Source organism: Nelumbo nucifera, chromosome 5 (genome assembly GCF_055504915.1).
Source record: "Nelumbo nucifera cultivar China Antique chromosome 5, China Antique-T2T, whole genome shotgun sequence".
Lineage (NCBI taxonomy): Eukaryota > Viridiplantae > Streptophyta > Magnoliopsida > Proteales > Nelumbonaceae > Nelumbo > Nelumbo nucifera.
This window is the reverse complement of record NC_142653.1, coordinates 8232890-8250411: the sequence shown is the minus strand read 5'-3', so window position 1 is coordinate 8250411 and position 17522 is coordinate 8232890. Positions and strand designations below refer to the sequence as shown.

At 34.5% G+C, this 17522-nt stretch overlaps 1 protein-coding gene across 1 annotated transcript; it reads right to left on the bottom strand.

Moving 5' to 3' along the window:
* Positions 1–15860: 15860 nt before the first annotated feature.
* LOC104607794 (karrikin insensitive 2 receptor CA-like) lies at positions 15861–17364 on the bottom strand. Its single transcript, XM_010273510.3, has 2 exons — positions 16810–17364; positions 15861–16696 (listed from the first exon to the last, which is right to left on the bottom strand). The coding sequence occupies exons 1-2, from the start codon at positions 17175–17177 to the stop codon at positions 16252–16254; spliced, it is 813 nt and encodes a 270-aa protein (XP_010271812.1). The 5' UTR covers positions 17178–17364; the 3' UTR covers positions 15861–16251.
* Between the last annotated feature and the right edge of the window lie 158 nt (positions 17365–17522).

Here is a 17522-nt window from a genome sequence, read left to right as displayed (position 1 = left end):
GATGTAAATGTAAATATATGCTTTATATAATTACCTTCCTTTTGGTTCATGAATAAAAATTGGTTTACATTTTTAAACTGTCTTTGCATGGGCTCCATCATTAAATACTCCAATTATGCTCCAATTTCTTAAACTTTGGTCAAAAAGAAAAGTTATCAGAAAGAGCACAAATTGTATCTAAAAAATAACTACAACAATGCTCTCTGTTCAAAGTAAAAAATGTAACAAAATACATTTTTGATCTCTTAATCATTATCTTTTTACATGTCAAACAAATACTCTCAAACGCGAACAGAGTACATAAACACTTAAGTTCGATGTTTGTATCACAAACAAGAGCCAAGGAATAGTGACATAGACAAGACATATATCAAACTATCAGAGTCCTGTGCGATGCACAGGCTTTGTTGATTGAAACTAAAATAATGAAAATACATAATAGTAAACACATTTTTTTCTATTTTCGATTGTAACACTATAAACTAATATCATCATATGCAAGGATTAATGTTTAAATTATATAATTTATAATTTATATGAAAAAACAAATGTATTTTAAATACACTATGAACAAATTACATTTACTTCTTAAAGATTATTAATAATTAGTACATTTTTCAAAAAGTAATTTTAATGGTTATATTTTAAATTTTTGGTAACTTATCATATTTATTAGAAATCATGTTAATCCATTTATGGTAATTACTTGGATAATTTTTGTTATTTATGACAAAATTATTGGTACTTTATTTTTGGTTATTTTCTTAGACAATTTCTTATCATTAAATGTACTTTTTTGCTATTTATAGCATAAATTATATTTAAATAAACAATTTAAATATAATTACTTTTAATTACAATATCAAATATAATTTAAACAAAACTTAAAATAGAATTTAAATTATAACTTACATTAATTTAACAATTTTAATAAATGTAGTATTTTAATAAACACTGCTAATTAATAAATATTGTAATTAATAATAATGCAATTATTGAAAATACTATAAAATAGAGTTAAATATTAATATTGTAATTATTAAAAATACTATTAATAAAAATACATTATTTTTAATAAATAATGTTAATTAATTAAAATACTATAATTAATAAAAGTAATATATTAATTAATAAATTCAATATTTTAATAAATACTTTTAACTAAATAAATAATTATTAAAAAATCGGGTATTAATTAAAAGTACTATTAATTAATAAATATTGTAATTGTTAATACTATTTTTTAATAGATTATAGTTCACATTATATTAATTAATAAATGCATTAATTAATGTTGTTTTTAATAAATACTAATAATAATTTAAAAATATTGTAATTATTAAAAATATTGTTATTTAAAAGATACATTACTTTTAATAAATACAGTTAATACTGTTAATTATTAAAAATAATGTAATTATTATTAATACTGTAAATTTTAAAATACAGTAATTATTATTACTACTCCCTCCTCTCTCTCTCTCTCTCTCTCTTAAATGTCTTTTTTAAATGTAATAATACCATGCACTAAAATAAGAGGCCTTGGAAAACCTAAATGTCTCTCTCTTTAATAGTGTGCAGCTTTATTAATCTAATGAAGATAAGCAATAATTACTTTTTTATATTTTTAAAACAAAAGAAAATAGAAAAAATGCAAAAAATTGAGAAAATAGATAAATATATTCTCTAAAAAAAGTAATTTTAATGGTTATATTTTTTAGTTTTTGGTAACTTATCATATTTATTAGAAATGATGTTAATCCATTTTTGGTAATTACTTGGATAATTTTTTGTAATTATGACAAAATTAATGGAACTTTATTTTTGGTTATTTTCTTGGTTAATTTCTATTCATTAAATGTAATTTTCTGCTAGTTATAGATTAAAACATATTTAAATAAATAATTTAAATATAGTTACTTTTAAATATGGTTAAAATTTAATTATGTTACTTATAGTTTCAAATATAATTTAAATAATATTTAAAATACAATTTAAATTATAAGTTACATTAATTAAAATTTAAAAAACTGTTAACTAATAAATGAATAAAAATATTAGTATTTTTTAATAAACACTATTAATTAATAAGTAATGTAATTAATAATATTGCAATCATTGAAAATACTTTAAAATATGGTTAATCATTATAATACTGTAATTATTAAAAACATTGTTAATAAAATATACATTATTTTTTATAAATAATGTTAAATAATTAAAATACTATAATTATTAAAAGTACTATATTAATTGAAAATATTGTTAATTAATAAATTCAGAATTTTAATAAATAATTCTGTAATTTATAAAAATAATGTATTAATTTAAAGTACAGTTAATATGGTTAATTAATAAACTACTGTAATGATTTAATCTCTATTAGTTAATAAATACTATAATTGTTAATACTGTTTTTTAATAAATTATAACTTACATTATATTAATTAAAATACATTATTTAATACTATTTTTGAATAAATATTGATAATTATTTCAAAATACTATAATTATTAAAAAAATATTGTTAATTAATAATTACATTATTTTTAATTAATATGATTAATATTGTTAATTATTAAAAATATTGCAATTATTATTAATACTATAAATTTTAAAATACATTAATTATTATCACTACTCCCTTTCTCCCCCCACCCCCTCTCTTAAATGTCTTTTTTTAACTATAATAATAACATGCATTAATATAAGAGGCTTTGGAAAACCTAAAGGTCTTTCTCTCTAATAGTGTGCAGCTTTATTAATCTAATCAAAATAAGCAATGATTACTTTTTATATTTTTAAAACAAAAGAAAATAAGAAAAATATAAAAAAGCTGAGAAAATAGATAAATGGCATATCTCAAATGACATTTTTACTGAGTTTACAAACTAATAGAATTTGCATCTCATCTGTGTTTGCATATGGACGTGTTTACATCTCGGCCGTCAATTATTTGTTTCTATCATGAGTCTCCAAACAAGTTTGCATTTGCTATATAGAGCTAAGTTCAGCTCTTTCCCTCTCTTAAATCCTAACCCTCTTCTTTCTTTAGTACACAGCTTCTCCCGATGCTATTGAATGTCTCCTTATCCCCATTTCACCAAAAAACTCTTTGCCTTTTCCCTATTCTCTTTATTATCTTAGCTTGGAACAAATTCATTGGCATCAAGAAAATTGAAATAGTTTGTCACAAATATGACTAATGTGGTTCTCCCTCTTATGATAGAAATCTTAGCAATCCATATCTCCAATTTTTGTTGCATTTTTCTTTTGTCTCCTTTATAGTGAAGCTGATATCGAGATATTTATCTTTTGTCTAAAGGCTTCATTCCCTTTCCATTTGGCCCCACAGTCAGAATTGGAATGGGAATGGTCTATTCTATTCCTATAGTTTGTTTAGTTTAGACATGAATTAGAATGGGAATTAGAATTAGCTGAAATGGGATTTCATTCTCAAAAGAGGGAGAGGGAATGTCCGCCGGGAATAGGAATGGGATTCGGGGTGAACCATTTCAATCCATGCCACGGGGTGAACATGCAATTCAGTTGAGCATAGATGGGACCCGTCCACACTATATACTGGATCGGCCCTATCCACACCCCAAAATATCAGCAATGATTATTTATGTGGAAGGGTTGTGTGTCCATAGTTCATTTTTTATATTATGTTTCACATACACACTCTTAACCCTACAACATTTTACCATTAACCTCTCCACCACCAAATCTTGTTGTCGCTATGCTCCGCCACAAAGGGAGGTCTCCTTGACCGAAGCTCTCTTGCAGGCTTTCTCCACCACCTATATGTCATCTTTCTCCTCCGTCGTTTCTTTCTCCTTCATTTCTAGAGGTGTAAAATGGGTCATGGCGGGTCGGCATGGCATGGCACGACCAACACAAAGTGCGGGCCATCCTGGGACACGTCACCCTCCCTAGAGATAATTTGGGGGGTTGGCTAGGTATTACACACGCCCAAGCCCGTGCGGGCCTAGGCCGAACGGGCTGCAGACTGTACCAAGTTGGGCCACAAGTCAGGCCTTGGGCGTGGGCCGAACTGGGCCAAACTATTTTTTTATTTTATTTTTTGACATTTTTTTATTTTTTATTTCTTCGCTAAGTAAAACTAAAATATTTAACTTTCCTTTGGGAACTACTTGAACAAATAAGAAATCTAACAAAGAAATGAAAAAATACTTAACCAAATAAGAAGTCAAAGAGATAGACTCAAAATGAATAACAAATTGGAAGAAAAATAGGAATTTTATTTCATTTAAATTTGAATGATACAAAGCATACAATGGTTGGATGAATGAAATATGGAAATTGGAAAATGGAATAAATTAATAAAATATAAAAGTACAATATAGTTACATATTGAAAATAAAAATTATGTTATTAAAAATATCAAATAAATAAAATAAAATTAAAACAAAATTTACAATAATTTTAAAAAATGTTATAAAACTATTGAGTATACAAAAAAAAATTGACTTCATCATTTTCTCATATTGTTCTTGACTCTAATCATCTGCTTCAGGTGAAACATCGAGTTTAGTGTCATGCCCTCTTTTGTCTTGTAATCTATCTTCAACATCCAACCAATCTTTAAAGTAAATGCACATCTCTAGACTTTCATCATTCACACAGCTTTTCTTGTCATCTGACACCCTAATACATTTACTAAAACAAGATTCCAATGGAATTGTAGACACCAGAGGGGTTAGTAGATCACGTGCCACTATATAATTTTTTGAATGTTTACTCTACCAGGCTAAAATATCAAAATTATTTGTTCCCTCCGAGGTGAAGGAAGAATAACCTAAAGTAGAAAAATTTGCTTGTAAATAAAACTTAAGTTCAGTAAATGAACTTGTTGTCGAGGCAATGGATTTTTGCCTCTTATTTATTAAATTAAAAAGTTTTTCTCTTTCATTATTGGACTCAAGTTCAGAAGTTGAAGATGCAATTATACAAGTTATAAATTTTTATTATTCCCTGTTACGTCATATTCATATAAACTATACATTTTAAATAATAAACTATTAATTTCTTATTTTTTTATTTCTAATTTCAATATTCATATTTTTACAATATGTTTCAAATAAAATATCTAGACCATCTTTCCTAATCCTAGGATATAATATTGTAGCTAAGCAATAAAGAGGAGAAATGTTCTCCTAGTATTTTTTTTAATTTATTTTTTATTATTTCAACAATACTTTTAAACTATGGATTTTTCTATATTTTGCAAAACAATTACTAATAATCATTAATTGATAAGTTAAATTACAAATTGTTGGATAATAAATATCCAAAATTTCATTAGTTGTATCATAAAAATGTTTTAAAAAATCTCTTATACAAATTTCCATTTCTAGTCTTCCTCAAATATAATATCAGTAGGCATTTTTGCATTATAAAAATCACTAAGAATTTGTTTGTGAAAAATACAACTTTCTAACATAGCATAGGTAGAATTTCATCTATGTTTAACATCTAATATAAAATGTTTATATTTTAAACCATAATTTTGACATAAATATTTAAATTATTGTTTTCTTGCTCAGAACTTTTAATATATAATACAATTTCTAATTTTAGAAATATGAGTAAAAATGATATTTAAAGCATCCTAAATACATTAATTTAAGATGTGACATGCACATCTAATATGAAATAATTTTCCATTTAAACATGGTTTTAATTGAGATTTTAAAATATTTATTGCTGAATCATTATTATTAGAATTATCAAAACTAATAGAAAATAATTTATTGTCAAATCCATAAGCAAGTAAAGTATTTAAAACATTTGCAACAATAGCTGGGACAATATGTAGCCATTCAAGCCTAGTAAAACTTAAAAATTCTTTTATTTAAAAGTCAGTTCCCATCAATAAAATAACCGGTAACACAAATATAACTTATTTAAATTTAGAAGTTCAAATACCATAAGTAATTGCAACTTTAGAATTAAGATTTGATAACATATAAATTAATTTTTTATTTGAATAAAAAAATTTTAAAGCATATGATCTAATAGTATTCCTAGAAATGTTTTTAATTTGTTGATTTATAGAATAACGTAACCATTTTTCAAGTTTGGTATTTTCAGCTAACAAAAATGGTTGTTCAACATGTACAATGTATTTTGCTAATTCTTGTCTCATTTTTTCTTGAGAATATTTCAAAGTACAAACCCCCCGCCCAATTTGTGTTTGTGTTGTTTCTCTCCCTTTTTCTTCTTCTTTCTCATGGGTGACCAAATGCTTGCCTAAATGGCCAGTACCACCCTTGCTACAATAGTTAAAGTCTTTCCTACATTTTTGCCAAACAACTCTTTTTCCCTTATCTTGAACCTCCTCTATTTTAAATATTTTCTAAACCGGGCTAATCAACTTAGTGGCCTTTTTTTCTTTTCTCTAGTATCAGTACTAGGGGTGAAAGTTTCGTCAATATCAATAGCATCCATATCGGTGCTAATACTACCATGCTATAACTGAATATCATCGACATTGAACATGTTGGGGAATTGGTTTTGGGAGGAGCCAACCATGTTTTTAATTCTAAAAAAAATAAAATTAATTTAAATACACTTACCCAGATTGCCTGTTCAGAATCTCAACTTGATTTCAATGGTTGAAGAATTTGAACTCCAAGAGTCCAAACCTCCTAAATTTCTAACTTGAGAGTTGAGATACTTAAGATGTTGAGCAAGCCTTTTTTTTGTTGAAACTTCAATAAAGTTGAGAATTAGAGAATCATAGAACGCATGAGAGATTTAGACTTGAGAAATAGAGAAGAGATTAAGAGAATTGTTGAATTGGTGTGATGAGAATAGTGGAGGATAGGACTATTTATAGGAATTGAAAATAATTAAATTGCCCCAAAACCCTAAAAACTAGTCATTTTTTAGTTGTTGGGAGGGGTATTTTGGTCATTGTATAGTTATTTATCACTTTACCCAAAATTCCCCCCAAATTAGTTATTCGGGGGCATTTACGTCATTCTTTCTCCCTCAAAACCAAAATACATAAACACCCCCCTATATAGTTGTTTATAGCTGTTGGGGGGGTATTTCTGTAACCCCCCCCAAAAAAAAAGCTGAAACTAGACGTTGGAGACCCCCCTAATAGCTAGTTCATCGGAATGGCCAAGCGCGACCCGTTACGGGCCCTGTTGGACAGTTATGCCCTTAGCTACAATCAGATTGATGTATCTTTTGACATTTATTGTAAATGAATAAAGTACATAATTTATTCATGTCATTGTGGTGTGTTTCTATGTAATACCCTTAAACTGGACACTTAATGTGACTCGTGTTAGTTTAGAATCTTTACAGTCGTTGGATAGATTTGGGGAGATTTATCATGCCAAGGCTGACACTGATGTATCACCAAGTTGGTTGGGGTGGCTTGTCTTAGTTGCCAGTGTGAGACCTGAGATACATGCAATGTGGGTTTTTTTGAAACCTTGAACCGAACCAAAATTTCAGTATTACCCTAAACCTTGGAGATAAATGGGCAAAACTGGAATGTTACACCTAACCCCTAAACTCGATTATGGTACTGCACTAGGTGTCGGATCGAGCTGTCTTTGATATGCCAATCAGTGAGATCCTTAGAGGGGGTCAAAACCTAAGTATGTTGGGAAAGTCCAAAAATTCATCTGAGTGGGTGATCATAATGATAAGATCAGCCCCTTTGCTGGACAAAGTGAATGATCGGGGATGCACTCTCTCTGATGGAAAAGGTTTTAATTCCCGGGATCCATGTGAGTAGAGAGTGCAACACTGTTCCTTGCAGCCGAGGGAGAGGTCTTCTCTTGTCGGGCAGTGTTTGATCATTATGGGCTGAGAGGTTAAGTGTAAGACCATTGAGGGTAATACCTGATGGGCTAATCATGCATCTGCCCACAATCCTTGGGTTTTCATAAGGTGGATGGACCCAATGACCATTTAGTGTAACTATTGGGCCCATTAAGAGCCCATGGTGATGGACTCAGGGGTTCACTATCTCCTACAGTGAATTCGGCCAGACCTTCTAACAAAGGCTAGGCTGAACCCATGTGGTTAATGTATAAATCAATATTTGGGTCTCACGCCATACAAGGAGAGCCAACTGGGCAGCAAGTTAAGAGGTTAAGTGAGCACATAAACTTAATGGGCCTAAAGCCCAATTCCAACTGGGTTAATTAGATTAATTAAATAGGGGCATATATGGTTTGGATCAGCAGATAAAGATAAGAGAATAAGTCTTATCCACTTAAAGAGTCTAGATTCAAATAAGGATTTGGATCAGGAAACTCCTAATTTGATTAGGATTAAGCTGATCTTAAATTACAGATAAGATAAGGGATTAACTTTATCACTTAAAGAGTCCAGATCCAAATAAAGATTTGGATCAGAAACTCCTAATCAAACTAGGAAGTTGTCTTTTAAGGCTATAAATAAGAGAGGAGGGCGGACATGCAAAACACATCAGACAAGACATAGAAAAGTGCAGAATTCTTCCCTGTTCTTGTCGCCCCTACCCAGTTCGATCTCCACTTGTGGGATTGATCAAGAATTGTTCTTGATATTGTTTCTTGGCAGAAGAAGCAATCTGAAGTCGTGCTCACCAGCCCTCTACTCCATTCTTGCTGAAGAGCCAACCTACTGATCCTGCTTCACCTCACACTGTGTCATTTTCAGTAGAAGCAGTTTTTGGTTTTCTCCTTGGGCGTGAACACCTTCATTGGGAGTTACTGCTACTCCGTATCAAGTATATCCCTCTCCTCCCTTTTGGTTTCAGATCTGGTCCGGCTTGGTTCAACATTGATCCTTGAAAATGCAGTTTTCCAAAATAGAATACGATTCCATATGGGAGAGAGTGAAATTTTTGAAATTTCGCTCAACCTTCCTACAAGGTTCAGCCATCCATATGATGGATCTTCATCCCTTCATGCCCGTGGATCGTGCCGCATGTCATGCCATGGGATGGGCTATGCCAGCACGTGGGCTGCGGGCAGCAGTCGTGCCATGATGTGCCGGCTCGTGGACTTGAAGCCCTAGACCCAGTACAGCCCAGACCATCATGTCGGGCCTAGCACGGCCCGCATATCGTCGTGCCATGTCGTGCCGGGCCATGGACGGAACGGCCCAATTTACACTTCTATTCGTTTCTGTTGTTGTTGTTGATTTCGGTGGTGTTACTCCCTCTTTCTCCTTTGCCAAATCTCTCACCTTCAAGCTTTCTATCGTTGGGTTTTTTTGTATCTATTTGTTGGGTTTTTGTATGCATTGAAGTTATCGAATCATGGATTTGGTTTTTTGCATTCTGAAATAGTTTGATTTTTGTATTGAAGCTAACGAATCTGATCTATCTTCTATAACTTTTAGTTTGTTTTTTGCTAGAATGGGATCAGTTTGAACACATATGTGTTCAGTTTGAAAACAACAATATGATCTATCCTCCATAATTCGTTGGGTTTTTGTACTCTGTAAAAGCACAAACATGATCAGTTTGAACACATAACAGCTCCACATCTGAATTGGAATTGATTAAAACATAAATAGATCTATATAAAATTAAATATGAATAAAATATAAACCATAAAAAAAGAAAGAAAATCTTGTGCATTAGTTAACTGATTAAGCACATTGCCAAGCCTTTTTGGCCTCAACCTCTTAATTAAACCCAAAAGATTAAGATGCATTTGCAAATCCATTGATGTGGATAAGCACTATTGTTAAGATCATTAATTATCTCCACCATAAACCAGCCTATTATTGGTTTTGCTTGGATTAGAGAGAGAGAGAGAATCTGAAGTCAGAGTGGTTGGCACTTGGCACAACGAAAAAGAAGAGAATCTGAAGTTATGAGGCAACGTGATATTATATTTTGAATCTCATTCTGCTATACAAGTTAATAGCCTCCTTACATTATTTTATTTCATCTCCAAGTTTTTGCATTTATTTGGGTTAGTATGGTTATAGTAAGAATAAATATTCTAGCCAAAAGGGGGCACCAAAATAGAACTTATTGGGCTAGTATGAAAATGCATTCAGCATTTATTTGGGTTAGCATGAAAAAGCATTCAGCATTCAGATTTACGCTTAGAACTTAAGGAAAGATTAGGAAAAACTACAACTATTTTCCATAATTCATGTAGATAAATCATCTCAACAATTTCTCTATACTTCCCAAGCAGGCCAATCCAGTCCCATCTGGTTCTTTGTACCCTGAAGTGCTAAACAGGTAAGTGAACTGTATCTGCACTCTTTACAAAGATTATTATACTTCCATGAGATCTTTCATCAACATTTACCAGTTCCTTTCATCATCTAACCTTCGTTTAGTTAGATGGCCTTATAAATATCAAGCTTCCTTCTGTCAATTGCTGTAAGTTCTGTGCAACTTTGTTTCTTGAAACAAGCATCTTGTGCCCCTTGCTTCTATTAGCCACCTAGTTGGTTGCATACTCTATCATCTTTTCTTGTCCAGAGGAGACATGCAGATTCCTATGAGTTAATCTGGTTGTGAGGGGTCTCATATTGTGAGCTTCCCTAATTGCTGATTTGCCAAGCATTTTCAATTTGATGGATAGCTGTCCACAAAGTTAAATACACAGTATCATGGTTGAGTTGGCGGAGCACTTAGTCTTAAAATTACTTCAAATTTAGTGAAAGTCTCATTCATTACTCTGTTGGAAACTGAATGTTCTTGCCTGGGTTTTTTCATAGTCATCCTTGCTTTAGCTCTTATCTTTTCAAACTGTTCAGTGCTCATTTGTTATGCAGTCGCTTCTATCCTGCTCGGCAAGGTAAAGTTTTTCTATAACGTACCGATTCAATGCTCATTTCTTCGAACTGTTGATGGCTTGCATCTGAGTGTTTCTCTTTCTTTTTGTTAGACCCAAAGTAATGGATATTTTCTTCAACATTTTCCAGCTCAATCTGTAGCTGAATAGACTTAACAGACAGTTATTCATATTGTTAGACGAAGCAAATGGATATCCTGGCTGTTTTCCATATCAAATATGTTGCTGAAAGAAGATGAAACCAAGGAAATGCGTGAATTGGATTGAATTCCCAAGCTTGAACCTTAAGGCTGAGTTTGGTTTGACAGAAAAAGAAGAGAGAAACAGAAAGTAGAGGGGAAGTTACTTAATGAATTGATGTGTTCCCTTTTAATTTATTAATCTTGATTTTCTTTTTCTCCAATAGGTTTTCACTCGCATAAGATGATGAAAAATCCTCTCCTCTGAAACAATTGACAGTGGAAACCCTGCTTTTGATTAATTCTACCGTAGTCTTAATTCCCACCTCCTCAGGATTTGCCTTTTGCTCAAATAATGAACTCTATCAATATAGTACAGTACTTACAGTAGTACACATGATGCACATGGTTAGGATTTAAAACCTTCCCTGTGGAGAACTAAAACACTTACTAATTGATGAAAAATAGATTATTTAACTAAATCTCTCATAAAGGGATAAAAAGTACTGTAACAAAATGTACCTGAAGAGTAATATCACCTATAAATATCTGGTGTCCCACAAAGCTACAATTACAGTCAAGTACAAAGCACCAACGAGCACAAGCAATACTGACAACTAAAATAAATAGGAACAGAAAACATTTTGAATCCTCACAGACAATAGAGAGAGAGAGAGAGAGGTGCATAACCCATACCTTCTATATACACTCATTTGTTGTCCCACAAGCAACCAATAGCAGATACAACAATACAACCAGACACAACATTTACAGGATCAGTGACACAACGATTACCAACGACACCAATTCCCCTATTCTTGTTTCTGATTCCAACTCCTTGGATTCACCAACAGGAGCACTAACAGTACTAGCGGCAACCACACCAACTCCCTCCAAGGCTAGTGAATCATCTTTGATATCCTCTGCTTTTTTCTCTCCCTCAAAAGCTTTTGTAGAAACTTGTGGAGCAGAATCAGAACTACAAGCATCCTTTGGCTCAAGTAGAGGTGCTTCATCTATTATTTTTGTTTAAGAACTAGTTCTAATATTGGTAGTTTATCCATACACCATTTCAGGAAACCAGTTGATCAATGTTTTGATGTTATGCTTGTCTTACAACTAGTACGGGAATTAATGGATTATTAGCTTGCATAATAGTTTGATAGTTGATACTATGCTTATCTTGCAACAATTTGTTATTTCGTCAGTTCAAATATTATTTTTTAATATTTTTATCAATAAAATAATAATTTTATTTTTTTAAATTATTTTATTATCATTTTTGTTGAAATTAATATTTTTTTAATTAATATTCAATTGCCGAAGCCTTTTATTTTCAATTTATTTATCATATAAATTATAAAAATTAGACATATGACCAACTATGTAGATTATTTCATAAATTGTATATGAGATACATGAAATAAAAAAAGTGTGGTGTGGACTGGTCCACACCGCGCCTACAAAACGCCATTGTGGGTGTGGACTGGTTTGATCCACATAATCTATCCATAGTTTAGAACAATTGTGAACTATGATGTAGTGTGGATTGGTCCCTATCACAGGGTATGGTGTGGATACACCTAGAGGAGTAAAACGAATCATGTTGCCTGCAACACAGCCCGGCCTGAATTTGGATTGGCATGGCACAGCCTGCAGGTCTATAGTGGGTTATGCCCAGCCTGCCCAATGAACTAGCCTAGTCTCAACTTTTTTTTTTTGATGGAGGTATTTATGTATTTTGGTTTCAGGAGAGAAAGAATGACACAAATGCCCCCCAATAGCTATATAACAACTAGTTTGAGGGCATTTTGGATAAAGTGATAAATAATTTTACCATATTTTTTGTATATTCAATAGTTGTGAAGCACTTTTTCAAATTATTGTATTTTTTTTAATTTTATTTAATTTATTTGATATTTTTTAATAACATAATTTTTATTTTCAATTTGTAACTATATTATATTTTTGTATTTTATTAATTTATTCCATTTTCCAATTTTCATATTTCATTCATCCAACCATTGTATGCTTTGTATCATTCAAATTTAAATGAAATAAAATTCCTATTTTCTTCCAATTTGTTATTCACTTTGAATCTTTGTCTCTTTTACTTCTTATTTAGTTAAGTATTTTTTCATTTCTTTGTTAGATTTCTTATTTTTTCAAATAGTTCTCAAAGTTAAATATTTTAGTTTTACTTAGCAAAAAAATGAAAAAAAAATCAAAAATGTCAAAAAACAAAAAAAAAATCAATCTGGCCTAGTTCGGTCCATGCCTAGGGCCCAGCCTATGGCCTAGCTTGGTACGATACAGCCTGTAGCCCAGCCCGCCCAATCCAGACTCACGACATGGCACAGCACGGGACTGCACGGGCTCTGGCGATGGGCCGCACCAGGCTGACCCCCCCAAATTATCCCTGAAGAAAACAGCACGGCTAGAATAGCCCGTTTTACACCTCTATAAACACCCGATTCCAATTCCGATTCCAAACCCCTATTCCCACAAACCTAACGGGACCTAACGATTCCCTTATTTTGAGATGTACATTCATACAGAAATAAAGTCTATCACTTTCACTTTTGCCGTGACGACCCGTGAATCACAGCCTCTTCAATCCATTGATGTGGCCCATTTTGACATCACATCACTTCATCTAATTTAAAGTAGGGCCGCATGAAAACATCCAAGAGAAAACATTTCATGCAACCCCCAAGCCCCCAACGAAATGCAAACACTTCAGCATCTCATATGATATAAAATGCCTTAAATAGTTAAATTTAAATTATTTAATTGAGAGGTTTCGAATGATCTCGGAAATGAAGAGAGCAATCAGCTTGCCCCCCACAACGTAATACACGGCGAGGATGTGCTGTGGGACGTTGTGGGGACAATTTAGTGGGGGGCTGATTTAAACTGGGAAATGAAACACGGGCTCTGCAATCGAAGGCAATGATTTCACACGGATGGCTTGATGATGGGAGAACCGGATTTGTTGCTTACAGTGCACCGCAACTGTGTATAACATCAATCTCCTGTAGTCGATGTTATCATTGATTTAGTGGAAAATGTTCACAATGCATGACTGAGATGCGATGTGAGATGGTGTGAGTCGCGATCTGTATGGAGCAAGTCCAAATTCAGTTGATGGTTGACTGGTTGATAGTTTGATACCGGTTGAGTGGACAGAAAAAATAAAGGGAGAGTGTGTGGGTTGTGAGGACAGTAAATGAAAAATGGAGAAGATTTTTCAGTTTTCACACGGAACTCTGGAGGGGAAGGCGGAAGCGAAGCCAAACAACCAAGATACTAGGAAACCAACACCCTTATTAATTGAATCAATGATTCCAAGTTCTCAAGGACGAGATTTTTCACACGGGTGCTCTGCATCTGCAAAGTGAAGCCAAGATCAGCCACCTCACCAAGATATATACCAACACCCTTGGCCTTATTAATTATTGACTGAACGATTCCGAGTTCCCAACTAGCTACGAGAGTTCCAAGTTCCAACAAGAACCAGCCCACCCACTTGACCACTTGCACCGTGTAATAGGGTTTTAACATATAAAGGCAACTTTTAGGGTTTAATATAATAAAAATAATATATTAAAAAAATCAAAAATAGGTTAATTTTTTAAAAATAATATCAATAAAGAGTAAAAGCACTGTTCATCTTCCTTTTTTTATCATTTGTTCACCAGGATCGTCGTCCGCCGCCGTTCGTTGTGCCCGTCCAATTGGTGTACGATCTGGCTACTCTTAGCTGGAAGGCAATCCGAACTTCAATTGGGAGGCGAGTTGGATCATTCTGCAAAACAGTGGATCAGACAACCCGGGGTAGCTAACTCGGCAAGGTCGCTGATGCTTAAGTCAATACTTATGTTGTGAATGTGAGATGAATGCTTGAGAACTTGAGTGCTAGTGAGTAGAATAATCACGCGTACCTCTTTTTTTTTCTCCTCTCTGAGTCTTTGGGGTTGGTGCCTTTATATAGGCATTATTTAGTGTGGGCCTCACGCACCGCATCCGAGATTTTCGGGAGATCGTGCCTAACCGGTTCGAAATCCTTGGAGGTAAACATCATGCATGTTGACCACCCTCCGAAACATTTGGTACGTGGGCCAACTTCCAAGAATCGTGGGAGTGTCGGGATATGCATGCCAAATTTTTCGGTGAGCACATCTTGCAGGTCGCCACTTGGACCTTAGTTAGGCCAGCACGCCCTCGAGGGAGGTCGCTCCTTTCGTCGAGGTCACTTCGTCCAATGACGAGGTGCTTCTAGTCGACTTGAGTTGTGGTCGAGGTCACTAGGTTGGTAGTGAAGGCAAGTCGCCGGGTCTAGGCGAAGAGAAACCACGATCTGGGACTCCAAGCCATTGCTTAGGTGGTGCCTATGTGTCAACTAGTTGTTCCAAGATGCCATGTGTCATGATGTCATTGGAAGGCCAAATCCGCCCTAATAAAGAGCAAAAACGTTGTTCATCTTCCTTTTTTTTACCATTTGTTCACTAGAACTACTGTCCGTTGTCGCCCGCCGCGCCTCCGTCTACCTCCGCCTCCGCCTTCAACAACCTTGCCGGAGGTGGTCGGAGGCAAAGGCGGCAGTGGCGTTGGACAGAGAAATCACTAGCGCCGCCGCCGCCACCTCTGCCTCTGGCCACCTCCGACAACATTGCCGGAGGCGGAGGTGGGCGAAGGCGGCCGTGGTCAGCAAGAAGAAGATAAACAGTGTTTTTGCCTTTTATTGATATTAGTTTTAAAAAGTTAACTTATTTTTAAAATTTTTTAAATATATTACTATTAAACCCCAAAAGTTGCCCTTATATGTATTACCTCTATATTTAATGAAAACAAATGCCAAATAAAACAGCCGGAAAGATGGAACAAGAAAGAGATTCCTGCAAAGAAATCTTTTCTTTCATTTGTGCATTTCAACTCATCAAAAAACTAATTTGAATATGGAAACCAGATAACATTAAATAAATACATACAAACTTAACGCTACCATGTTCTAAACTAGTAAATTACCACCTACCCATTCATATTCATTGATCCAGAACTCCCCAGAAGCAAATAATACAATATACGACCTCATTTCTTGTCCTGGTCTCTTTGACTCTTTCTCCAAACCAACCCGGTTTTCTGTTCTGAAGCTCAGATCTGCATATGCTAGCTAGCTACTGCTACGGAGCTGTCAACCGATGGAAGAAGAAAGCACCGTGATAATGGAAACTGTTAGTTATTTTTTCCCCGGGTGGGGGCAGGGGGAATCAGGTTACAATGTCGAAATGGATATGCCGGAGAAGAACTGGAATAACGACATCTGGCGAGCTCAACTGAGGGAGATGACCGTCCGACGCCATGACCTCGACAATGGATTCGCCACCGAGGTTCCTGTGCAGGTATTCGGACACCACCACCGGAACAGCCAAGTCCTTACTACTCTGTAGTATGTGACAAGGGACCGTCACAAGGCCTAATACTTGCCTTAAATCGCTCTGGAATATGGTCTGAGCCACGCTGAGGGCTATATCGGGTCTTATGTTGAACAACGTCCGACTAAACTCCTGCACCGCCACGGAGTCCATATCGCCTCCCACCGCCAACGGCGCAAACCCCGAACACCACGCCTTGTAATTCTCTCTCATCGCATTGAATAGCTGGTCGAGATCTTCTTGTTCGAAGCCTCCGTAATACTCAGCGTCGTTCAAGTACCTTAATATATTCAATAGTTTGGTCAGTTGGAAAAGAAATGAAATATACACATGGCTATAGGTGGTGAAGACTGTCAAGTTTAAATTTTTTTTATTAATAAAAAATAATATTACCTGGGTGAGCTGGAGATCATGATGAGTTTGGAGAAGAGATCGGGGCGAGCGACGGAGGCGAGAGCGCCGACCATGGCGGAGACTGAATGACCAACGAAGATGCAGGAAACGATCTGGAGCTCTTCCAAGATGGCGAGGAGGTCGTACGCATAGCCTTCGAGAGTAGAGTAGCGATCAAAGTCGAAATAGTCGGGATTAGTGGTGCCGGCGCCCATGTTGTCGAAGAGGATAACCCGGTAGTCGTTGACTAGGTGAGGAACCAAGTGTTTCCATAAGGATTGATCTGTACCGAAGCCATGAGCGAGAACTATGACCTGTTGGCCTGATCCCAACACCCTTAGGTTGTGTGCTTCCTCCACTATTCCCATTTCTTCTTCTTCTTATTTTGTGTTCAGGTGTAAAAGGTTAGACCTTTTAAGCAGCCTCTTCTTCTTCCTAGGACCTCCTTTGAACTCAACAGATGGATTAAGTGGGCTGTGGGCGTGTTAGCACCACGTATTTGGTTACCAGAATCAATGACGATGGAGAAAGCGACTTTTGGGATATGCTGGCCACGAGACACCTCAACCACACATCGGGAATATATCCCATGAATTACAACATAAAGTACGAATGATATTCCCGATGTACAGTTTTAGGATCTTGTGGCCAGTGTCTTCTCGTTAGAAGTCCGGAATCGGAGATGGGGCACTTCTCTGCAATTTGGATTTTGG

Excerpts from the sequence above, each read along its gene's own strand:
- LOC104607794 (XM_010273510.3), bottom strand. The coding sequence starts at position 17,177 with ATGGGAATAGTGGAGGAAGCACACAACCTAAGGGTGTTGGGATCAGGC. Across the intron at positions 16,697-16,809 it reads ATGATCTCCAGCTCACCCAG|GTACTTGAACGACGCTGAGT; the intron begins GTAATATTATTT and ends GAATATATTAAG.